Raw genomic sequence first — 23,480 nt, 5'->3', positions numbered from 1 at the left:
ATCCGGAGGACAAAGGCTAATGTCGTTGACTGAATAGTCAATGCAATTAAATGAAAGCCCATTTTCTGCCGGCCCAATGGTGAAGATCACAAGTGGGCTACATGAACGTGGTAATTAGTGTATAAATATTATTTTTATGAACGATGTTATAAATTATGTAAATGGTAATTTTGAGTTAAAATAAATTGTAATAATCATCCAATTTTCTACACATTTCAAAGTTGTAAATGATGTTAAAAACATTAGTGGTCACTTCATTTTAAAATACACCTTTTTAATGTTTTTTAACAAAATAATAATAATAATTTTTTAAAATATAAGGACAAAATTGAAACAGAGAGATAAATATTAATTAAAAAAATTAATTGTAATGTACTTAATAATCATTTTTAAAAATAATGAAGTCTAAAATAAACCCTAATTAATATCTATGATGAAATAAAATTTAGGTCGTCCACGATATAATGATAAAAAAAGAGATTTAAATGAGATCCTTGAAACTATATGCCAAATGAAACCAACATAATAATGTAGCAAGGTCATCAAATATTTTGATTGCATGCCAATCTTATAATATATATATATATATATATATATATATATATATATATATATATATATATATATATATATATATATAACAAATTGCAAATTATACAAATACTTTTTATTCCATAATGTCACAAAGATCAATGGATTCTTATTTTATTTGATTTCTAAAATTATTAGGTTACTTAAAGACAAACTCCATTATTAGGTTGTTTTTTTTCTTTCTCCTCTATGTTGTCATTTCACATTCTCCTCTTTTATTTTATCTTTTAAAATTATTTCATATAATTATTAATCCCTGTTTTTACAAAAATTTGAAATGGGGTAATATCGTCCTTTCACATTGTGAAGAAAAACAAATATAAAAAAAGTAAAAAATTCAGCGGCTGTGAGGGACTGTCATACGATGTTGTCAAACGGCGTTTCATACCTTTTTTATCACTGCGTGGCGCCGTGTAATTGGTGGTGACGCATGAAGCACGTGCAGTAAACGGCGTCATTTCCATTTCATGCAACTTCTAAGCTTGCTGCATGATAAGTCCATAGAACATCACGTGGAGGGCCCTACTATGACTTGTCAGAGTGCACGTGCTTCCACATGATCATAATTCGATGGTCCCTCGAGAATGGGCCACGTGTCCATACATCCCCGTGATCACCGGCACTCTAGCGTTGGCTTTGTTTTCCTTAATAAAGAAAAAATATTTGGTTGACGCATCTTTGATTTTAATATCATTTTATTTTACATTAAATTAACAAATCTGTCTTTTCACTCAGATTTAAAATCCTAAGCAAATATCATTTATTTCATCTTAAATTTGTTATTAAGTAAACACGTTACTATATTTATAAAACATTATTCTAAAGTTAATACTTTGTTAATATTTATCACATATTTATTAATGTGTTAATCGGCTTTTCCCAAGCAACCCATTGGAAGACGCCACGTGTACCACACTCTGAAAATAAAAAACGGAATATACGAACTTGCCCTTCCCCCAATATTTATTAAGTAATAAGTTTTTAGGATTTTTATGACGTCAATAAATACTGTTGTACCAATGACGTGGTCTGTTTTGAATTTTTATTTAATTTAAAGGCGGAATTACAATAAATATAATTAAGTGGGTCGTACTGCAATTAACTTTCCAAAAGAAGTTAGCTCCCCGTCCCCCACACCCTCGAAGTTTTTGTTTTAAATGCCCGACGGTGACGTGTATTATTTGGTGTTATTTTCAATTATTTAAATTATGAGGTTGAAGGATGAGAAAATAATTGAATGGAATTTATATACATTTTCTAAATTATTTATAAATTTGATTTATTGATTAAAATAGTAATTATAATAAATTAAAGAAAAAAACCTAATATTCGTTTGACGTTTGTGCACATTAAATATATTATCATATTGAGTGGTATGATTTATTTATTTAAAAGAAAGATTTCTAAAATAAAAGAATTATAAAATGCAAAGAGAAAAATGAAGCAAAAGAAGATGAAATCTGGGCCCTCCAAAATCAATGGCAGTTAAAGTGGGGACAATATTGGAAGCTTAATTCAAGGGTTTTTTTTTTTATTTTTTATTTGGAGGGAACTTTTTATAAAGGGAATTTATAATTTAATTTACTAAAAATGAAATGATTTAACTTAATAGAGATATTTATGAAATGTGAATTAATGTAATATAGAAATTAAATAAACTGTTCACTAGCCTGTGTTCGTGTTGTTATAATAAAGAGCTACATCTTCCAATTTTCCAATACACTAAATTCCAACCAAACCCACACCCTCTTCATTATTTTTGTTCATATATATGTATGTATATATATATATATATATTATTAATCTTGTAATCTACTTTTTGTAAACCACCCTAAAATCTTAGCTAGATTTCTATAACTAAAAAAAAGAGTGGTTTAAAAGCTTTTGTTGTGTTTTTTTTTCATAAAGAATGGCCCAATGGTTAAATATAATATTTTTTACTACAAAATAAATAGAGTATATTAATTAATGAAAATTTCTATCTAATCAGGTATCTAATTGTTTGAGCAAAAATACCGTTTATTTTTTTAAACAATATTGTAATTAGAATGCATGAAAGTCGAGTATTCTTATACGTAAAAACATTACACATTTACATTCTATATATTTTTTTTAAGAAACTCAAAATTCAAATTGTTTACTAGTATTTTTAATTAATAGTAATAATAAATATATATATATATATATTGGGAATAATAAAGAATGATAATATAGCGTGGATATTTTGTGGAAGAAATAAAAAGATAAATAATAATTTGTAGGGGAATATTGAAAGGGTGGGGACGGCAGGCAACATTTAAAAGCACTCGTGGTCTATCATTCCCCAAAAAGTAACATGGCACGTATCTTTTTCCAAATCCCCCCCCGGGCCCCACTCTGCTTTTGTTAAGGACTTTCTTCACGCGCCTATGACACTCACGCTCCACCACCTCTCTCTCTCCCCCATCTTTTCGGAGTATATTTAATCATTTTTACTCTCTCTATAATCACTTCATATAAATTCGACCTACCTTCTTTTCTTTCCAATGAGACATTATGATTGTCTCATTGAATAACATTTTATTTATTTAGACATACTGTAACGTATTTATAATTTTTAATGTCAAATTTTATCATATAATAACATATTAAAATATAGTCATTAAAATAGATTTATCAAAACATCAAACATATTTTTGAATCTACACAATGGGTTAATGTTTAAAGAAAATGGTCGAACAATTTAAAAGATTTAGCCTTTTTTTTTTTTAATTTAATAATTATCGAGGTAATATATTAGAAAAATAGGCCTTTTTTTAATTTTTATTTTAAGAAAAAAAAAAAAAGGAATTTGAGACTTTTAAGGATGCAAGATGGACAGCCATGCCTGAAACATTCCTGAGAGTTGAGTGTTTCTACTTCACCGTTTTTTATTTTCACTGTTATTTATTTATTTATTTTTATTTGGCAAAAACTGTTTGAAAACAGTCCTCAAATAAACCCTACCATTTTAACTTAACTTTATTGGTATCCATATATCGTTGACTTTCAATTTAAATCTCACATAAATTTAACTTTTTTTTTATTATTATTATTTTTTTTTAATCTTTATTCAGATTCCAAAACAAACGACCCTATAAAAAAAAAAAAAAAAAAAAAAAAAAAAAAAAAAAAAAAGAAGCGCTTTAGTTTTTTTTTTTTTTAAATAAATAATTTATTGGCATTTGGGATTGTGAAATTTTAATTTGGAAGCAACTATCACTTTATAAACCCAACTTTAATTAATTTGAAAATTAAAATATTTAAAATGTAAAATAAATTTATTATATATTTTAGAATTTAAAGATGAAATAGATAGAATATATTAGAGGGTAAGAAATAAATTTCAATATTAAATGTGATTGAAAGAAGTAAGGAGGGAAATTTATTGAAAGGATGTAAGCCAAAGGCGCCAAAAAGTAATTAAATAAAAGTAAGATAAAGAATCCAAAACATTTACGAGTATTTATTAAATAATAAAGACAACCTCCGACAACCGGTAAAAAGTAGCAGCGGAAATAGCAGCCGAGACCGTCACAGAACCGGCACCAACCGGTCATCACGTGAGGTTGCCGCCTTGATTCTGTTTGCTTAATTAGCTTAAAATAAAATAAGTTCAGAATAATTAGAAAAATATTAATAAAGAAAAATTTAAAATTATTATTTGGATAACCTTCCTTTTCGTCGAGACCGTTGATTGCGGTTTGGAATAAAAGCTTTTGAGAAGCACCGATCTTTTGACCGTATCTTCTTTTGTCGTTTTCCTTTTCTTTTTTTTTTTTCCCTCTTTTCTCCCTTTCTTAAATACTTTATTTTTCAACTTGTTTGAATTATTTTTTTATTTGATTTAATATGAAATTTAAATACCATAAAGATGTCATAATTTCCTAACCTCTTTTGTTAAGATAATTAAAAACATTGAAACAAATTAAAACTAAAATTTATTTATCTAAATATAAGTATAGCTATACAGATATTTTTTTGAATGTATATAACGTAAAATGGAAACTTAAAAGATGAAGAAATGAACAAAAATAAATAAATTAGTATGGTGATTATTAAATTATTTTGTGGTGTCGGTGGAATTGTAAAATATTAATAAATAGAAACAAAATAAAATAAATATGAATAAAGAAACAAAAATAAAAATAAAGTATGGAATCCTAGATACAAGTCACTATTAGTGTCCGTCCAAACGGCAATACCGAAAAGACCATAATCGCCTCATGGTGAAACAAAATTACAATATTACCGCAATAAAGCTAGAATTATATAAAATTCATGAAATTGCGAACCTAATAACATATTTTAGGTCGAATTTAATTTTGGTCATAAATGTACCAAAAATTTGTCAAGCTCGATTTGATTGGTTGGCCGTTATTTTGGTAATACAATACAATAAATAAAACAAATAATGGTGATGTATTAAATTTCTTTATAATGGTACTTTAATTATTATTATTTAACCAATAAAGAAAAAGAAAAAAAAAAGGTTAATTTCTTAATTTATTGACCCTGTTTGGAACTCACTTTTCATGTGATCCTTTATTCGGTAATTTACAGACCTGAAAAGGACAACTGCCTTGTAAACTATCTTTTATAGTTGCAATTTTATAATAAATTTCATAAATTTTATTATAGTTATTTTCCCCAAAAATTTAATTCCACATTAATTCCACATCGACCTACCCACAACATATTAACTACTCAGACACCCACATGCTCTGTTCTCTCAACTGTTCTCAACCTCCTCAAAAATAATTTAATATAATTTAAAAAAATTATTTTCTTTATTTGCTTCAACAATATTAAAGAAATTAACTGTTTTAAATTATGTTTAGTATAAATTAAGAGAATATTGCACAAAATTTATTAAGTGAAGTCTAAAGATTATAAAATGTCCGAATTAAAACATATATTCTTAAAATGAACAAAATTAAATAAAAATTTAAAGTTTAAATAAATAAATAAATAAATAAATAAATATTTTTTCCCCCATCTTTGCTCATTTGGGGGACCTTCCCTCCAAGGTTATATAGTGCTCTCATCTTCTCGTCCACTGCCCACCCCACAGTCATCTCTTTCCCCCTTCCTCCTCCCTTCCCCTTAAGGGGTCCTTCTGTTTTCCCTTCATAAATCCCACCGGCATTGCCATTTCCCCTTCCAATTCCTTCACAAAACATGGAAATTCCCATCCTACCCATTGCTCTGTTTCTGGTAATTTGTGTCCCCTCTGCCCTGGGCGGCCACGACTACGGCCAAGCTCTGAGCAAGAGCATTCTGTTCTTTGAAGCTCAGAGATCCGGCTACCTCCCCCACAACCAGCGCGTCACTTGGCGCGCCAACTCCGGCCTTCAAGATGGCAAGGCCAGCGGGGTAACGCCTCGCCTCTGTTTCATTTAAATGATCACTGTTTTTTTTTTTTTTCTTGGGAAGTTGATTGAGTTTTGGGGATTTTTGTGTTGTAGGTGGATCTAACCGGAGGATACTATGACGCCGGCGACAATGTGAAGTTCGGACTGCCGATGGCGTTCACGGTGACGATGATGAGTTGGAGCATTGTGGAATACGGGAAACAAATGGCCGCTAATGGTGAACTTGGTCATGCCCTTGACGCCGTGAAATGGGGCACCGATTACCTCATCAAAGCCCACCCCGAACCCTATGTTCTTTATGGAGAGGTTAGTAGTAATTATCATGTTTTCTTTGTCTTATTTAACAGAAATTTACTAATGTTTAATTTATACGAATATTTGACTTTTTTTAGTAAATTAAGGACAAAAGTGTGTATTTATGGGACTTAATTTGTAATTACCTTGTACAATTGTTAATCAAATGGAATTTCAATTTAATTTTTATTTTATTTAAATGAATATAAAACAAGCATTATATTTGAAGAAATTTTTTTTAATGTGAAAAATAAAGGCAAATTGATGTGCGGAATTGTTAGGTGGGAGATGGGAACACGGACCATTACTGTTGGCAGCGGCCGGAGGACATGACGACGGACCGACGAGCTTACAAGATTGACCCGAGCAATCCCGGGTCGGATCTCGCAGGAGAAACCGCCGCCGCTATGGCCGCTGCCTCGCTCGTCTTCCGCCACTACAACCCCTCCTACGCCAATGAGCTCCTCTCCCATGCCCGCCAGGTTAGCCAACCAATTGTATATTATTTGAATTTATCCACAAAAAAGAAAAGAAAAAAAAAAAATTACATTTGAAAGCGTATGCTAGTGATGCCCCACAGCGCATGATAGTAAAACTACCGTAATTAATACTTTATTCTATTTATTTATTGCTATATTAAATGCTATGTTTTTTTAGAAAAGAGATAAAAATGAAAATGAAAATGGTTAATCCATGTGGCTAAGTATTAGTTGAGAAAATTACAAATATGATAAATTATGATTAGTTTGTATTCTATGATTTATGCGATGTTAATGGTTTGATTAAATTGAATATTAAAAATATGAATTTACGAATATTAAAATAATGGGAACCAATTCCATAATAATAGTCACGTGATAAAAGTGTCGGTGGGGAGTGTTTGGTCATGTGAACGCAAGTGTGAAATTACGGAAATGCCATTGAAGAAAGATATATTAAAAATAAATAAAAAAAAATTGTTATTATTTTCAGCTGTTCGAGTTCGCGGACAAATACAGAGGAAAATACGACAGCAGTATTACTGTCGCTCAAAAGTACTATCGATCTGTCAGTGGCTACAATGTGCGTATCTCATCTCCTTTTTTTCTTTTGGGCCTAAATGGGCCGTTTACTCTTTTTGGGCTTAAATCCATAAGCCCAAACCCCACATTTGAATGGGCCGGTCGTTCTGAACGGTTTAATTTGCAGGATGAGCTACTGTGGGCAGCTGCTTGGTTGTATGAGGCAACAAACAACCAATATTACTTGAATTACCTCGGAGAAAATGGGGATTCCATGGGAGGAACTGGTTGGAGCATGACTGAATTTGGCTGGGATGTCAAATATGCTGGTGTCCAAACCCTTGTCGCCAAGGTTTCTTTCTTTTTCTTTCATTAATTTTGCTTTCGACTTCAATTTCTTTCCGTTATTGAACGCTTTTGCAGTTCTTATTGCAAGGACGAGCGGCTCATCATGCTCCGGTGTTCGAGAGGTATAAGGAAAAGGCTGAAAATTTCTTGTGTTCTTGCATGAAGAAAGGCACTCGTAATGTTCAGACTACGCCCGCCGGTCTCATCTTCCGTCAGAGATGGAACAATATGCAATTCGTTACTAGCGCTTCATTTCTCGCCACTGTCTATTCCGATTATCTCTCTTCCTCAGGTGGCAATTTGAGGTGTGCCGCCGGTAATGTCCCACCTTCTGGGCTTCTTGGCTTTGCAAAATCTCAGGTTTGTATATATTTTCCAAATGGGAATGTTGTAGTAATTGTCTCATTGTTCTTGAAGGGAGGGTTTGATTTTATAGTGGAGTGCCTGTGAAGTGTTTGACGAAATGCCTAAATGGGGTGTGTGAAATTTTAACCAGGTGGATTACATTCTTGGAGACAATCCCAGAGCTACGAGTTACATGGTGGGATATGGAAACAATTACCCACGACAAGTCCACCACAGGGGATCTTCCATTGTTTCGATCAAGGTTAATTCTGCCTTTGTCAGCTGCAGGGGTGGCTATGCCACATGGTACAGCAGGAAGGCAAGCGACCCCAACCTCCTCTCCGGTGCCATTGTGGGTGGACCTGATGCCTATGACAATTTTGCTGATGAAAGGGACAATTATGAACAAACTGAGCCTGCTACCTACAACAATGCTCCAATTCTTGGTATTTTAGCCAGACTCAGTGGTGGTCATAGTGGCTACAATCAGCTCCTTCCAGGTATTTAGTTGATTATAATCAGCTTTCTAATAGCATTTTCAAGTAAAATCATGGTCACTGATCATCATTATTTTGTGTTCTTCCACAGTGCTTCTTCCTCCTGTTAATCATCCAGATCCATCTGCACAGTCCAACACTCTTCCATCTCCAGGTATGATGAGTTAATTTATCAATATAAACTGATTAGGAAGGAAAGATAAAGAATAGTTAAATTTTTATTGATTATAGAAGGCAAATATTTGAGTGAAGTGCTTGTTTTGCAGTGTCGTCTTCTACTCCAATTACTGTTGAGCAGAAGATGACAAGTTCCTGGACTGCTAAGGGAAAGACTTACTACAGGTACTCAACAAAAGTGACTAACAAGTCACCAAAAAGTCTCAAAGATCTGAAACTTTCGATTTTCCGACTTTACGGTCCTCTCTGGGGTTTGGAGAAATCTGGTGATTCATATGTCTTCCCATCTTGGCTCAACTCATTAGCTGCCGGAGAAAGCCTTGAGTTTGTGTACATTCACACAGCTTCTCCAGCCAACATCTCAGTCTCCAGCTACACTCTCTTCTAAATAAGGGAAAGAATGTAAGAAACCAAACCAAGGAGATACATCATACAAGCTTTGGCAGTTCATGGAGTGGTGTAAGAATTGTGCAGTTATAGATAGCGAAGTCTCGAACGATCTTGATCTCATTCCGTTACCATTTTTTTTCAAAAGAAAGTCGATATTTACGCGTGATAGAGTGAGTTTGCATAGGTTTTTAGATGCAATTAGGGTAAATAATGGTGCTGAAGTTGGGGGAAGAAAGGAGAGAAGAGAGTTTGAAATGGTGCTCATCCTCTTTCTCCACCTCTTCAAAGCTATATAGACAGAATGAACAGCTGAGTGTCAGAGAAGCAACCAAAGATGGCTGCCTTCTTCTCAAAGAATTTGCAAGAGAGTTCTTAATTTCTTTCTTTGAATTGTGAAGTTGCTTTGTGTATGTTTTAGATGAGTGTTTTGCTACATTTTCTTGTTCTTCACACTCAAATATAGTTTGTGAAACATGGTGTGTTTTTTGCTTATCTTGTTATTAAGATACACTGAATCATCACTACAATCAAAACTTTGTGTTTTTTCATGCTATAGTGAGAGTAATTGTTTGATATATTCTTGAATTGTTGGGACTTCCCTAGACTTCCATACCTTGGTAGGTTGGAGGGGGAATGAAACATTTCATACAAGAGTGTGAAAATCGTGAGGCTGACAGTAATACGTAACAGTCTAAAGTGGACAATATTTGCTAGAGGTGGGGTTGAATTGTTACCAATGGTATCAAAGTCAAATATCGAGCAATGTGTTGCCAAGGACGCTGGGTCCCCAAGGGGGATGGATTGTGAGATGTCACATTAGTTGGAGAAGAAAACAAAATATCCGTGTAAGGGTGTGGAAACCTCTCCCTAATAGTCGTATTTTAGATCCACAAGGCTGATGATGAATTGAAAATTGAAATAGATGTTGTCGTCTTAATAAAGGGTGGATGCAAATAACGACATTGGAGAGATCATAGTCGAGAATTTGAAAGCCCTAAATCTTGAATTCTCATAACATTGCGATAGGCAACAATAAAACAAGTGAACCTAGCTTAAGCTATGTACATTGGAGCTATGTAGTTTCGAGCGAGAAAAAAAAGTAGAGGTTTAATGAATATGGGGTATGTCTAAGTTTTTGAAATATTTTTTCTTTCAATAATAATTATTTGAACATTGCAAAGATCCTTGGGGGAGAAAGGAAAGGTTTTAGTCAAATTACATTTTAAGCCCCGATGCTTTGAAAAATTAGTATTGAAATTACTTTTCGGTATACTTTTTATTTGTACTAAAAATTAAAGAATTATACACAAAAACAATATTTGTTAACATAAAAATGATAAAATGGGAATTTATTCCTTAAAAAGAAAAGGAAACTGCGGCATGTGATGTGATGTCTAAAAATGTAATTTACTCCCAAGTTCTTTCTTCGTTCGTTCGATGGATATTGACTCGTGTTGCGCCAAATTCAGCCATTGGGAACGGGAGCGGGAACAAGAACAAGAACAAGAACAAGCAAATCCTTCCTCATCAAACGGGAAATTGAGATCCAGGAAGCAGATTAACCTATGGAAATGGAGAATCAGCTGGTTGAACTCTGTCTCAATTCGGCCTGTGAGAGCAAGGACAGCGTCGAGAAATGGCGGAGGCAGAAGCGGAGCCTCGAGCGTTTGCCCTCTCATCTCGCGGATGCTCTTCTTCGCCGTCTACATGCTCGTCGTCTCCTCTACCCTTCTCTTCTCGAGTATTTTTCGATTCCGTTTTTTGTTTGTGATTATTTAGAAATGTCTGTTGAACGACCGAAGGCGGATAGAGAACTTCTAGGCTCTCATGTCCTACATGGAGACCGGAAGTCTCTCATCAAGACGTAAAACTTCTATATTGGATGGAAATTATTAAAATTTGTGTGAATTCGGATTTCATTCCGAGTACTTTGGGGTTGGAGTGACCAATCTGCTTCGCTTTGCATCTTAAGTTACTTTGACGCATTTTATCTTTGATTCTGTGATGTGTATGTTGAAATGATCCAGTTGCATTATACTAGAATTGTTGCTTAGTTGAAATGAAGTTCCGGTTAACTCTTGATTGAGATGGTGATAATCGTCCTCAATTTGGTCTTGTCTGGAAACTCCTAAAAAGTAGCTGAAGAGGAAGCTATAGCTTATAATTTTGGTATTTCCCGTCTTGCAAATGTTGTTCTTCTATTTCATATTTCTTAGATGATTTCATCGCATATGAGGTCGAACTTATGGCCTCTTGAAGAAAGGAGATATGCCATAATTGCTAAGCTATGCTCATATTGGTGTTATTCTTCAATTTGATTGGGTGATATACTTTTCGGGAATGCTTATAAAGTTTATGTACTTTCTTTATTCCACTCTGTTTTTCACCTATAGATGGGAAGATTTAGCAAGTTATCCTTGTTGTTCACAAACATTCTGCTGAACTGGATGCTTTAATGCAGAGTTGTCAAATATACCATAGAGGTGGTTGATCTAAGTGGTGAAAATGCTGTCGATTCAGAATGGATGGCCTATATAGGGGCATTTCGTTACTTACGCTCATTAAACGTCTCAAATTGCCACAGGCTATCTAGTTCTGGTATATGGGCTGTTGCAGGTATGCTATAGACGGCTGAATTGCAAGTTACAGAAAGTTCCGTGTCGAATGATTCTAATTTGTTGTAATTTCTCCACTGCCCTAGTGGAACCCTGAAAATCTTTTGTTTATTTTCCATGAAAAGAAAGATACTTTCAAATTCTTTTCCTCCTTTTATCTACTCTATATTAACAGGTCCATCTTAATTGAAGTGCTGCAAGTTAGTTAAGTTCGGTTATGCCCTTTGTTTATTTATAGGGATGACTACGTTAAGGGAGTTGAACATTTCTAGATGTTTGAAAGTTACCGATGCTGGAATTAGGCATCTCTTGTCCATACCAACCTTGGAAAAGCTATGCATTGCTGAGACTGGCATCACTGCACGTGGAGTTACCCTCCTTTCTTCCCTAAAGACATTGATGTTCTTGGACTTGGGTGGTCTACCTGTCACCGATCAGGCCCTGAGTTCTCTTCAGGTATTTTCTTTTTTAATTTTTTGGTCAAGACAATTTGTCTACATGTTTTACTGTGAATCCGATGTTCCTTTTGTCTGTGAGACTGTGGCTGCATGGTACACACCTATTGTTTCATGCAGTGCCAACGCGTAGGCATTCTCTTCCCTACACTTGGCACATGTCTACAACATCAAATAATGCTTGATAATGTATTGAATGGCTATTGGATCTGTGAATGGCGCAGGACACTCCAGATATTTGTTCTTTTTGATGTTTTATCCCACTTGATGATTGGATTGCATTATAGCTTCTTCTTTGACCAACTAGTATATGGATAATTAGATTGTTATTTCTCCTCTGAAACTCAATCTGACTATTTATTTCCCATGTGAAATCTGTTTATTTATTGTTTGTCTATTAAATTTTGTTGCTCTTTCCTTGCAATTTGTTTTGTTGCGCTTTCCTTACAATTTGTTTTTGAATTAATATTTTCTTTTACTTGATTCTCCATTTCTGTTCTACACTCTTTTAGGTGCTTACGAAATTACATCATCTTGATCTTTGGGGTAGCAAAATATCCAGCAGTGGATCTGATGTTCTACAAATGTTTCCAAAGTTGAACTTCCTGAACATAGCTTGGACTAATGTCACCAAGTTCCCAAACTTGTCTCATCTAGAATGCCTGAACATGAGTAACTGCATAATTGACTCTACACTTAAAGGGCCTGGTGATAAAGTTCCTCTGAAGAAACTTATTGCCTCTGGTGCTACATTTTCCAATGAGACTGAAGACCTGGGATTTGTTGGAACTAGTTTCCTATATCATCTGGACTTTTCGAATGCTTCTCTTCACAGATTCTGCTTCTTATCTCATACGAAAGCATTAGAATATTTGGACCTTAGCTCTACTACCATAGGAGACAACTCAATTGAATTAATTGCGTCTGTTGGGGAAAATTTGAAAAATCTGAACCTCAGCTGCACAACAGTCAGCTCATCTGGAGTTGGAATTTTGGCCGGGAAAGTACCTAAACTTGAAACTTTATCACTATCTCATACCATGATTGATGATGTTGCCCTATCATATATAAGTACGATGCCTTCCTTGAAGAGTATTGATCTCAGTGAAACAGACATCAAAGGTATTGCTTTTGTACTAAAGAATACTTCGAGTATACCAATTCAGATCACATATGCTGCACTTTCCCCTTGGCTTCTTTTTATCATGCGCCAAACACTCACCAGCTCTGCTGTCGTTCTTATCTAGCACCTTCATATAGTAGTAGCTTGCTGAACACTTTTATTTTCCTGCACCGGAAGTTAATATTTCTTCTTAGAGGCAGGCCACAATAACCATGTGCAGGTTTTATGTGGGTGGTTTCATAAGCTGATGCATTTGATTCTATTGGCATTACATTAACTGATGAATACTATTTGAAAATGTTTAGCCCTTGTTCTGTGCTAGATAGAAATAAACTTGTTTGGAAATTACTCCGCAGGATATGGGAAATGGGAAAATCAATTGGGAAATTATGGGCACCTATTGTTGCTGATATGTTCACCATGTCACTTCAAACCATCTGATTAGTTCTGTCTTCTGTTTTTTTTTTTTTTTTTTTTTTTTTTTTTTTTTTTTCCTTCATAAATTTCAGGTTATATTCACCCATCAGCTGCAGAGGGAAGTGAATTTCTCTCATTGACAAAATTGCGAACCCTTGATTGTTTAGAAATGTTGAATCTGGAGCATACTCATGTTGATGATGGATCTCTACGCCCATTATCAAAATTCCCAAGACTGAGTCACTTGCTGATCAGAAGTCCCTCATTTACGGATGTGTCCCTGAGCTACTTGTCAATTTTGCCCAACTTGAAAACCTTCAGTATTCGTGATGCAGTTTTGACTAACCAGGCATTTGATTTTCTTAAGCCTGCGGCAACTCTGCAAAAGATTGACTTGAGAGGTTGTTGGCTCCTCACTGAGGATGGTCTTTTGGAATTTCACAGAAGGTTTCCACAAATTGAAGTTAGACATGAACTTTTTCACTTCTTATCTGATCCTACTTCCTCCAATCGACCTTCAACCCATCTCACTCCAAAGAAATTACGACTGAACCAGAGAAACAGATCTACTGTCACGTCACCGTATTTTGTAGGTATGTAACTAAGAAAAATAACACATGGTGAGTTTTTACATGCATATATGCTGATAATATTTGCTCTATGTTACTGACAAAATAACAGGTATAAAAATATTTTCTTTGTGAAGAATAATTTGATGTTCTGGTTAATGTTGAGAGCATTCAAGTGAAGTATAAAATGATGAAAAGTAATGCAAGGGATGTCAGTATCTAAATCTTGATTCTAAGTAGGTTATCGTTTACGAGGTTATATGAATTTTTTCTTTTTTTCTTTCCCTTTATGCAATAGATCAAAGGTTGAAGTACAGCAGAGAAGAGCTACTTGCCCTACAGTTTTCTTCGTTGGCCCACAGTTCCACATCTACTCCTGAAACCAGTCATAAGTCTGATTCCCGAAGACGCAGTAACAAGCAGTTGCCTAAAGTATTCTGAGAATTGAATTATTTGGTAATCCCATTGACTATTGTTGGCTCAGGTTCATTATGTTTAGACTAGATATTTATGTTGACAAACTAATTGTGTGTTCCACATAGGAAATGTAGTGGAATTTCGTTGAAGCATGCTTCAGTTTGAATCTTAATTACATGGATTGTTTCTGGTTGAGATCAACTTGAAGGATACTACAAAGCGTGGGATAGAAACATTTGAGGTTAGCACTGCAGAAGAAGGGACGGACATTGAGAAAGGGAGAATCTCAGTAGAGGAAATGTATAAGAGGTTTAAACTGGAAGAGTTTCTTTTGATTTATTGCAAGGAGAAAGTGAACTGTTGCAGTGGAGTAAACTTGTGTATCTAAAAAGGGGATGAATAGTCTATGTTCTTCCATAGATTGCTAGATTGCAGAAAGCTGGAGTCAGTATCGTAGAAGACACGACGTCCCTAGACGATCATGGTAGTTTCATTTTTGGAAGGTACCTTTCAGTTCTAATTATTTGCTAATCCTATTTTACTATTGATGACTGAGGCTCATTATATTTAGATCTCTTAAGTTAACTTACCCATTACGTGAGTTATGTATTGGTAATATAGAGAAATTTTCATCGAGTGTCGTAATTTTTGTTATATAGATGAGAACAAATCGGTGAGATTCCCAAAGGAAAATGAAAAGAAAAGAAAAAACTGAATGCTGTTGCCAATATGTGAAGTTGTCCATGATATTGCATTTTCTTCTCCCCCATTTTAACTACTTCGAACTTTTCCCCTTCTAATGATTGTTTTCAACAGGTTATGATATCTTGTTTAAGCAATATGGGAAGAATATGGAATGACTCAGTCGTGACAATCCTGTTAAGAAATTATGTTCGTTTTCTTTGCCGGCAATGCCTTCTCCTACTTTGTTGGGTTTGATGTGATTCCTAGTAATTTGAAATATTCAAATACTAAAACTTTCAAATTGATTTTGATGCTATGGGTGTTCGAGAATTATTGGGAGTGAGTCCTACCTTGGTTAATTTAGTGGAAGATCATGAGTTTATAAGTGAGGAATATTATCTCCATTGATATGATGCCTTTTGGAGAAGTTCAAAGCAAAGCTATGAGAACTTATGCTAAAAATGGACAATATCATACCATTGTGGAGAGTCGTGATTCATAACAATGGGAAGGATTAGACAAATTATCTTAATGATCAAAGACCAAGAATGAGGAGAATTTTCTGCTCAAGAATTAAACGCTCCTAACTCTCTATAAAATTTGTTAGGTGACGAGGTTTGTAGCTCTCATTGAATCTCTCTATTGTTTTATTTCAAACTCTACCGGTTGAAATAGCTTAGGCTTTAAATAGCTAATTTTACCCTAATTTGATGTCTAAATCAACACTCTAATCATGAAAAAGACTAAAAACACCCTAATAACTTAAAAGTATGCTTTAAAGGTTATGAGTAATGAAATGGGCCAAGAGGTGGGTGGGAGTCTCATTTACTCATTTCTTCATTTATTATATATGCCTATCTTAAGACATTCAAAATGTCCATATGAACATAAAGGACATGCAACCTACCTAATTTGCAAGTATCAGACGTCGTTTTTAAGCATATCAACATCACATCAATTTGTATTTATAATCCCATTTATTACCAACAAAGACTGTTAAAAATTAATAACAACGTTAAAAGTACAAAAACAAATGTTCCATAAAACCGACATATTTATTATAATACAACTAAATGCTTAAATATAGATGTTTGGGTAAATTTTCATGTCCCCCCTAAAAACAGAGCTTTTTCATCCACATAAATTGATCCATATATACAGTAAAAAGGGATCATACGATGAAAAACAGTGCAGCTGGCAATGGCTCCATTAATGTCATCTTCCGTCATTAGGGCTTCTTTGCATTATTGTACATGCTGTCAATTACATTCTGCCCAAAAATAATGGTAATAATGAAAGAACAGGTCATCAGCATTATTTCAGACATTGATTTCATCAGCATTATTTCAGACATTGATTTCATCAGCCTTATTTCAGACATTGATTTCGGACGTAAATGATCCAAGAGGAGTGAGTTTGAAATGACTTTTGAGAATAGTTTTTTATGCATAATTTATGTTTCAAGTGCAATCATTTAGTGAAATATCAGAATGAAATATAAGCACGGAATACCATTTAGTTTAAATCCTATGAAGTTCTAATGCTTATTTCTAAGTGTATTATTCTAACATGAATAGGTTTGGCATGTTTGGGGAATTTGACTAAATTGATCGATGAGATAGGTCGTTTTTCGAATACGAACCTGATAACATTTTAGCAACTGAGGCCTCTTCTTCTTGTATGTTGGAGTTATAAGGTCACGTTCCATATCAAATGGTAGTGGATCAAGGTGAATGGCTTTAATAAACTCGAAGCCTTTCAACTGTCAAGAACAAGAGTGTGAGCTTCATGTTAGTTTTTAGACAATCAGACTAATAATTGGTTACTCAAATCAATGGAAATCTGTAGCAACTTAGGCCAATAGAACCTTCTTTTCTTTTGCAATTTTGTTTAGCTCCCCAAGCAGGTAGTCTTTTGCCCTCTTATCTTCACAAAGTGAATCGAAGTCCCCTTTGATACTGTTTTCGCTTGCCCAACGTTCGAGTGCTAGCTTGTTGGGGTTAGCCACTGCAACTAGGAAGGACTCAAAACTGTTCCCGTAGACCCAGATCTAAGTTGAACAATAGAATACCATGCATAAGCCATAAATAAATGAAGAATAAAAGTTAACAGAAGTTCAGAATATACCATATCTATAGAAGATACAAGACCATAAATATTCTCCAAATTTTCCACAGCAACATATTCTCCCTGAGAAAGCTTGAAAATATTCTTCTTGCGATCAATAATTTTCATGCTCCCATTTGGTTGCCACTCACCAATATCACCTGAAGAAAGGAGAAAAAAAGAGGCAAATTTATGATAAAAAAAAAGAAAAACAGAGGAAACAAGTTTTACTGCACGGATTAAGACTACCTGTATGAAACCATCCGTCAATCATGACCTCATTGGTTAGGTCATCACGCTTGAAGTATCCAGAAAACAATGGGTCTCCCCTAACACATATTTCCCCTCGTGGCGTGGTTGAAAGGGCATCGTATCCCATTTCGGGTACAGATTCTAGGCAGACATCCACATTTGGAACTGGAGGGCCAACTGTTCCCAACATTGAGAGTTCATTAGGCAATGAGACAAAAGTCCCAGCACAGGTCTCTGTCAAACCTACATTAGCATGAACATAATCATCATTGAAACAGAAACGGAAGGAATGCCAAAATAAACAAGAAATCTATGAGTTGATGGAGATCAGAAACTATAGAGTGAACTGCAGAAATGGCTTACCATATCCTTGTAGAACATGTGCACATGCTACAACTCTTAAGAAAGTTTCTACGTGAGTTGATAGAGGTGCGGCTCCAGATAGAATAAGTCTCACATTACCTCCCAACCCTTCCTTTACCTGATAAGAACCCCAAGAGAACATAATAAGAATTTAAATTTTAGTAAATCTGAGGCTCATCATGTCAATTAGGAGTTGTGACAAGAAAGTAGAAAATTGTTTTCACCTTATTAAAGACAAATTTGTCACAAATGGGAGATGCCTCACCATGTTTATGCCCCTTTTGCATGTTACCAAATTTGCTGCAGCATCGAATAAATCCAATCACATTAACAATATGATAAGAACAACAGAAGTGTTAGATTCATAATCATACCCCAAAACACGATCCATTGATCACAAAATTGATCAAATTATTATCAAGTTCTAAGGCTGTTAGTGAACCATGTTGAATATAGACGACTTTGTATGTAAAAATAATATGTGTCATGTAGACTAAGAAAGTTCTTCCAAAAAGGAATAGGATGATATTTCATAAAACTATCTTTATTTTATCAAAATTTGAGATCCTACATCGGTTGGAGAGAGGAACAAAACATTCCTTATAAGGGTGTGGAAACCACTCCCTAGTAGACGCGTTTTAAAAACCGCGAGACAGACAACGATACGTAACAGGCTAAAACAGGCAATAATTGCTAGCAGTGAGCTTGAACTATTACAAATGGTATCAGAGCTAGACACTGGGCGGTGTGCCAGCGAGGACACTGGCCCCCAAAAGGGGTGGATTGTGAGATCCCACATCAGTTGGAGAGGGAAACGAAACATTACTTATAAGGGTGTGAAAACCTCTCCGTAACAAACGCATTTTATAACCTTGAGGGGAAGCCCATAAGGGAAAGCCCAAAGATGACAATTTCTGTCAGTGGTGGGCTTTGACTGTTACAACTACTTCCATGCCTTTTCTAAGAAAATTAAACAAAGTGGAACATTACTTACTGTGAGTATGCAAGATTGAATAACGTCTTCTTAAAGATGCCCCCTGCATCTAACTTCTGAGTCAAGCCTGAGAAAATATAATAACAATTATTTTGATCATAGGAGATTAAGCTTTATTAGCATTCATAGCCCAAAGTGACAAGACCAGTGCAATGCCCTGGATAATTCCTACAATTCATTAGAATTGGTTTTGGGTCTAGGGACGTTTGTTCTCAATTATCTCTAGCAGGCAAAAAGAAGAATCATAAAGTTCACATGGACAGCTTACCAGCATAAATTCTATCCAAAACACGAGGAACAGCACAGAAAATACTGGGTTTGAGCTCCCCAATATCTTCAACCAACAATTTAACATCCTATAGAATGAAAATGATGAGCAACTTTTACAAACCTTATATTTGGTGCACTAAAAAGGTCAAATGATTGATTACTCACCCCACGCCAAAATCCAATGGAGGCACCATGTAAGATAAACAACTCCTCGATCACCCGGTCAAAGATATGTGCTAATGGAAGGTATGACAAATATACATCATTCTCATTCAACTGTATGAGAGACAGAGAGAAAAAGGTACATCAAATTTTCATTACTAGGTTTTCATAAATAAAACCTTGTAAGCAGAAGCTAAGGTAAACTACCGATTCATTTACGCTCTCAAGTAGACGCTGAACACCAGCTATAAGTGAAATTATGCTTTTGTTTGATATTATCACTCCTTTTGGATCTCCGGTAGTCCCACTTGTATACATAATTGTGGAAATGTCACTTTTCTTTTTCACGGGAAGATCAAAATGTTGGTTTTCACCCTGTTTTAAGCAGATTCAAGAAATGGAAACTCATAAGTTTATGAGATTATTTTGTACTTTGTTCTTGTGATGAAAGATGATGAAAAAAAAGGTATTACCGAGTCTATACATATCTTTACAAATATATTAAGAACAAAGTTTTCAGTTCATCATCCATGCTAATAACTTTATGAATAAGTAATGAGGATTCTGTACAGATGAGCCAAATGATCACGTATAATAACTTACCAGAAGCAAAAATTCATCCCAAGAAAATATTTCAAGCCCATACTTCTCAAACTCCTCTCTCAGATTAGGTGTAACCTTGCCATAACTCACAATTGCTACAAGCAAGCAAATGAAAAGTTTTACTAAAGATAAAAATAAACTAAAAAAAATTAAAAGTTTCTTTTATAGACATCATAGGCCAGAGAATCTCAATAGTGATAAAAACTCACTTTTCAAGTATTTGGTTGTGCTCGGGCATGTTTTCAAGATCTGGAAAGAAAAAGATAAAATTCATATGATCAAAACTACCCAGGACAAGTACCATGCATATTGTGCCACTGAATCACCATTCTCCGAGGTCCTAGACCAGCTCTCGAGTAAAGATGCAAAGTTAATTACCAAGATACTAAATTTCAGACTTCCATCATATTAGGACTGTACCTCAGGTAACTTCTTCTCTTCTACAAAAGCAATAGATATCTCTGAGTGGCATATAATGAATTCCACAGCACCAGCACCTAAACGATGAATCGTATGACAGAAAGTTCATCAGCTTCCTTTAATTTTGCTTATAAAAGAGATACAGAAAGAGCAGGAGATTATACTCAAACCACACAACATAATTACAAATTTAGAAGAATCTTGCATACAGCATACCTAATGTGTCATACAAAGGAACACAGTATAGCCCATGAGCATTACATGCCTGCAAGTGTTCTTCAATGTCATGTAATATTCATCTAGAATAAAGAACAAACTGACTTCTCCGTGGATATCATGACTACAGAGAATTTTCCATGTCCTCCACAAATGCATTAACAGTTACTGGACAAACTACTGAAGAAGATAAAAGAAAAATGGTATCAAGAAATAAGTCAGGAGCAAAAGTAAAACTCTACCTCCATGCTTATTATCCACTCCGAGCAATTGGCACCATAGATGCCACATTTTACTCCCTATAAACAGAAATTAGTTCAAGCTTCAATCCACAAGATTTGCAGAGATGTACTTGCAGAAATGAATCAAATATCCTAATAAGGAAGGAAACTTACTTCTGCAAAACCTCTACTGCGCAAAGAATTCCCAATTTTTATGACTATATCGTACACTTCCTTATATGTTAGCCACACATATTTACCAGCCTGTGAAAAACAAAACAGACCCAAGGTACAACTTATTGCAAGGTCTTACGGGAAGATTTAAAAAAAAAGGAACCAAAACAACCCTTTGGGGCATCTGGATTATCTGCAAAATGGATATACCTTCCCATTCACAATCTCACGGTGCCCAAGCATCCGATTACCAGGGTTTCTTTCCACTGACAACCTGCAATGCAACAGTAATCAATTGAAAAATTGACGCACTACATAATATTCCCCAAACTTTTTGAAGTACTGCACAGAAATAAGAACAGAGCAAGCAGAACACAGACACGTAACATGATATTGATCTCAAGCAATTTGAACTACCACTGTTCCAATTAAAAGCAGCAGAACCAACTACTAAGAAAAAAAAAAACAACAACGAACTATGAAAACTTCGATCAAAACCATTCAAACTAATACTTCAAAATCTATAGACGTCGTCAATATCAAAACAGCCAGCAGAATACCCAAAAATCTGAACTGAACTCAACAAGTCCGATGAATAAAACAGGAAAACATTTCTACTTCAGCATTCCTAACCACAAATGAACACCAAAAACAAACAGAGAATGAAGTAATCGCACCTAAATATATCCCAACAGCTATCCAATCCATGAATGGGCGGCGGAAAGCCATCTTTGGCGAAAATGCTTCTGTAAACGGGTCCGATGGAATGCCTTCCATTAATGGCGTCCTTGTGCTTCTCCACCTCAATCAAATACTTCATCTGCGACATCCTTCGGCCTCCGTTACAGAGAAAAGAAAAGCGTGTTGATTCGTCAAAAATTGATGAAATTGAGTAAGCGGAGGAAGATGGTTTATATACACAAATACAAAGTACAAAAGAGTCAAAACATTGGTGTGCTTCCTGTGACCTTACCATGTGTCGTAAATGGTAAATACACTAAAAAAAGCATTCTTTTTTCTTCCTTTTTTCTTTTCTTTTTCTTATTCTTTTTTGTCCCCACCAAAATTATTATTATAATAATTATTACATTATTATTATTATAATAATTACATTTATTATTAATTCAGACACTCACCTTTGGAGTATTATGTATTCACTCCTTTATTTTCGTAAATATTATACTTTTATATTAAATTTTTATATTTAGTCAAAGTTAAAAACTTATTATTATTATTATTATTATTATTATTTTAATTTAGGTAAGAATTTAAATATTTAAAAATTATTGTAAATATAATAAATAAATAAATACGAAAGTCGTCCTCCTTTGACCTATCTAATAGTGAGCAGAAAATTAAATTATATAATGGGGTGAAATAAGATTTTAGTTATTGGTTATTTCATATTTAATTATTTATTGTGTTATTTAATTATACAGTAAATGTAAATTGCAAATAATGATAAATAATAGTGAAAAAAATAAATACAATAAATTTATTTTTTAAAGTATTTAATTTTAAAAAATGGATGCAAGATTATTTTGTTTTTTTTATTTTTTTATTTTTTTATTTTTTTATTTTTATGTATGCTTTGTGGGCCCCAATGAGATGGCTTTTAAAAATCTCCATTAATGGGAGAACTGGTAAACCATGTTTACCATATGATTTCCAAACTTTAATAAAAACCTCCCACGTTCTATATTTTTTGTTTAAAAAATTAAAATGATTTTTTAGAACATTAAAAATGGAAATTAATAATAAAAATTAAAAAAAAACTATTATACATTAAATTATTTCAGTAATAAATAATAATAATAATACTTTATAGAATGAAAGGGTCGAGTGTCTGTTATCATGTTTGTCCAAGGTGTGTTATTGTGATCACGTGTCGGATGTTTTGGTCATACTTGTTTAGGACATGTTGTCCACGATTGTATCAGTTTCAAACTCTTTTTACTTGATTTCATATTCGTTGAGTTTTTATTATTCTAGTTATGTTAATGCGAAAGTGTGTAAAGTCATCAAAATCATATATACACTTTAGTGTTAAAATAACTCAAAAATGTATTATCTGAATTATATACTATCAAAGTAATGGTTGTTGCTATCGTGTAGTGTTGCTTTCTCAATTTGTTTTCAAATATTTTCTCTCGAGACTCAATCATAAATTCAATTTTTACATAGTTAATTTGTTTGCCACGTTATAACAATTGTTGCACAATTGATGTCCTACTTCTATAAGAGTGTGATTCTGATCCAGAACTTCATGTTGTGCTTGGATTGATTTTTTAATCTATTAATGAATGTATTATATCCAACTTATTAAATTAAAAGCATATATTATAAATTTGGTTGTCAAATTTTGTATGTGTTATTTATTTAG

The 23,480-nt window shown here is 34.0% G+C and overlaps 3 protein-coding genes across 8 annotated transcripts; 2 read left to right on the top strand and 1 right to left on the bottom strand.

Annotated features, from left to right (window-relative positions):
* Window positions 1-5,652: 5,652 nt before the first annotated feature.
* On the top strand, window positions 5,653-9,584 carry LOC111807058 (endoglucanase 6). Its single transcript, XM_023692627.2, has 9 exons — window positions 5,653-5,985; window positions 6,078-6,290; window positions 6,560-6,760; window positions 7,251-7,340; window positions 7,467-7,631; window positions 7,703-7,987; window positions 8,124-8,472; window positions 8,561-8,623; window positions 8,736-9,584. Exons 1-9 carry the CDS (start codon window positions 5,791-5,793, stop codon window positions 9,032-9,034), a joined length of 1,860 nt encoding a protein of 619 aa, XP_023548395.2. The 5' UTR covers window positions 5,653-5,790; the 3' UTR covers window positions 9,035-9,584.
* An 834-nt stretch (window positions 9,585-10,418) lies between these two features.
* Window positions 10,419-15,846, top strand: LOC111795216 (Leucine-rich repeat (LRR) family protein). 5 transcript variants are annotated; one of them, XR_015422765.1, is made up of 8 exons: window positions 10,420-10,777; window positions 11,498-11,652; window positions 11,890-12,107; window positions 12,619-13,228; window positions 13,739-14,239; window positions 14,514-14,671; window positions 14,758-15,135; window positions 15,449-15,846. XR_015422765.1 is itself a non-coding variant. In XM_023677536.2 (7 exons), the coding sequence occupies exons 1-6, from the start codon at window positions 10,673-10,675 to the stop codon at window positions 14,654-14,656; spliced, it is 1,704 nt and encodes a 567-aa protein (XP_023533304.2). In that variant the 5' UTR covers window positions 10,419-10,672; the 3' UTR covers window positions 14,657-14,671; window positions 14,758-15,362. The 5 variants fall into 5 exon arrangements, 4 of the variants coding, with proteins under 4 accessions (XP_023533304.2, XP_023533296.2, XP_023533280.2 ...); XM_023677536.2 differs by lacking the exon at window positions 15,449-15,846 and having other exon boundaries at window positions 10,419-10,749; window positions 14,758-15,362; XM_023677528.2 differs by lacking the exon at window positions 15,449-15,846 and having other exon boundaries at window positions 10,419-10,777; window positions 14,767-15,362.
* A 504-nt stretch (window positions 15,847-16,350) lies between these two features.
* LOC111795209 (long chain acyl-CoA synthetase 4) lies at window positions 16,351-22,010 on the bottom strand. Of its 2 annotated transcripts, XM_023677505.2 has the most exons (19): window positions 21,775-22,010; window positions 21,308-21,371; window positions 21,098-21,187; window positions 20,945-21,001; window positions 20,703-20,751; window positions 20,487-20,563; window positions 20,276-20,315; window positions 20,067-20,161; window positions 19,671-19,838; window positions 19,467-19,577; window positions 19,300-19,387; window positions 19,032-19,098; window positions 18,262-18,337; window positions 18,038-18,155; window positions 17,672-17,917; window positions 17,444-17,583; window positions 17,184-17,366; window positions 16,959-17,078; window positions 16,351-16,586 (listed from the first exon to the last, which is right to left on the bottom strand). In XM_023677505.2, the coding sequence occupies exons 1-19, from the start codon at window positions 21,924-21,926 to the stop codon at window positions 16,545-16,547; spliced, it is 1,983 nt and encodes a 660-aa protein (XP_023533273.1). In that variant the 5' UTR covers window positions 21,927-22,010; the 3' UTR covers window positions 16,351-16,544. The 2 variants fall into 2 exon arrangements, with proteins under 2 accessions (XP_023533273.1, XP_086984011.1); XM_087127885.1 differs by lacking the exons at window positions 20,703-20,751; window positions 21,775-22,010 and having other exon boundaries at window positions 21,308-21,358.
* Window positions 22,011-23,480: the final 1,470 nt, after the last annotated feature.

The sequence above is a fragment of the Cucurbita pepo genome, chromosome 1 (assembly GCF_057944985.1).
Source record: "Cucurbita pepo subsp. pepo isolate OVF chromosome 1, ASM5794498v1, whole genome shotgun sequence".
NCBI lineage: Eukaryota > Viridiplantae > Streptophyta > Magnoliopsida > Cucurbitales > Cucurbitaceae > Cucurbita > Cucurbita pepo.
The sequence above is the reverse complement of the archived record's forward strand: the minus strand, read 5'-3'. Positions and strand labels throughout refer to the sequence as shown.

Excerpts from the sequence above, each read along its gene's own strand:
- LOC111795216 (XM_023677528.2), top strand. The coding sequence starts at position 10,602 with ATGGAAATGGAGAATCAGCTGGTTGAACTCTGTCTCAATTCGGCCTGT. Across the intron at positions 11,653-11,889 it reads TGGTATATGGGCTGTTGCAG|GGATGACTACGTTAAGGGAG; the intron begins GTATGCTATAGA and ends GTTTATTTATAG. Across the intron at positions 14,240-14,513 it reads CACGTCACCGTATTTTGTAG|ATCAAAGGTTGAAGTACAGC; the intron begins GTATGTAACTAA and ends TTTATGCAATAG.
- LOC111807058 (XM_023692627.2), top strand. The coding sequence starts at position 5,791 with ATGGAAATTCCCATCCTACCCATTGCTCTGTTTCTGGTAATTTGTGTC. Across the intron at positions 7,988-8,123 it reads TTGGCTTTGCAAAATCTCAG|GTGGATTACATTCTTGGAGA; the intron begins GTTTGTATATAT and ends AATTTTAACCAG. Across the intron at positions 8,624-8,735 it reads CAACACTCTTCCATCTCCAG|TGTCGTCTTCTACTCCAATT; the intron begins GTATGATGAGTT and ends CTTGTTTTGCAG.
- LOC111795209 (XM_023677505.2), bottom strand. The coding sequence starts at position 21,926 with ATGTCGCAGATGAAGTATTTGATTGAGGTGGAGAAGCACAAGGACGCC. Across the intron at positions 18,156-18,261 it reads ACAAATTTGTCTTTAATAAG|GTAAAGGAAGGGTTGGGAGG; the intron begins GTGAAAACAATT and ends GGTTCTTATCAG. Across the intron at positions 17,918-18,037 it reads ACATGTTCTACAAGGATATG|GTTTGACAGAGACCTGTGCT; the intron begins GTAAGCCATTTC and ends ATGCTAATGTAG.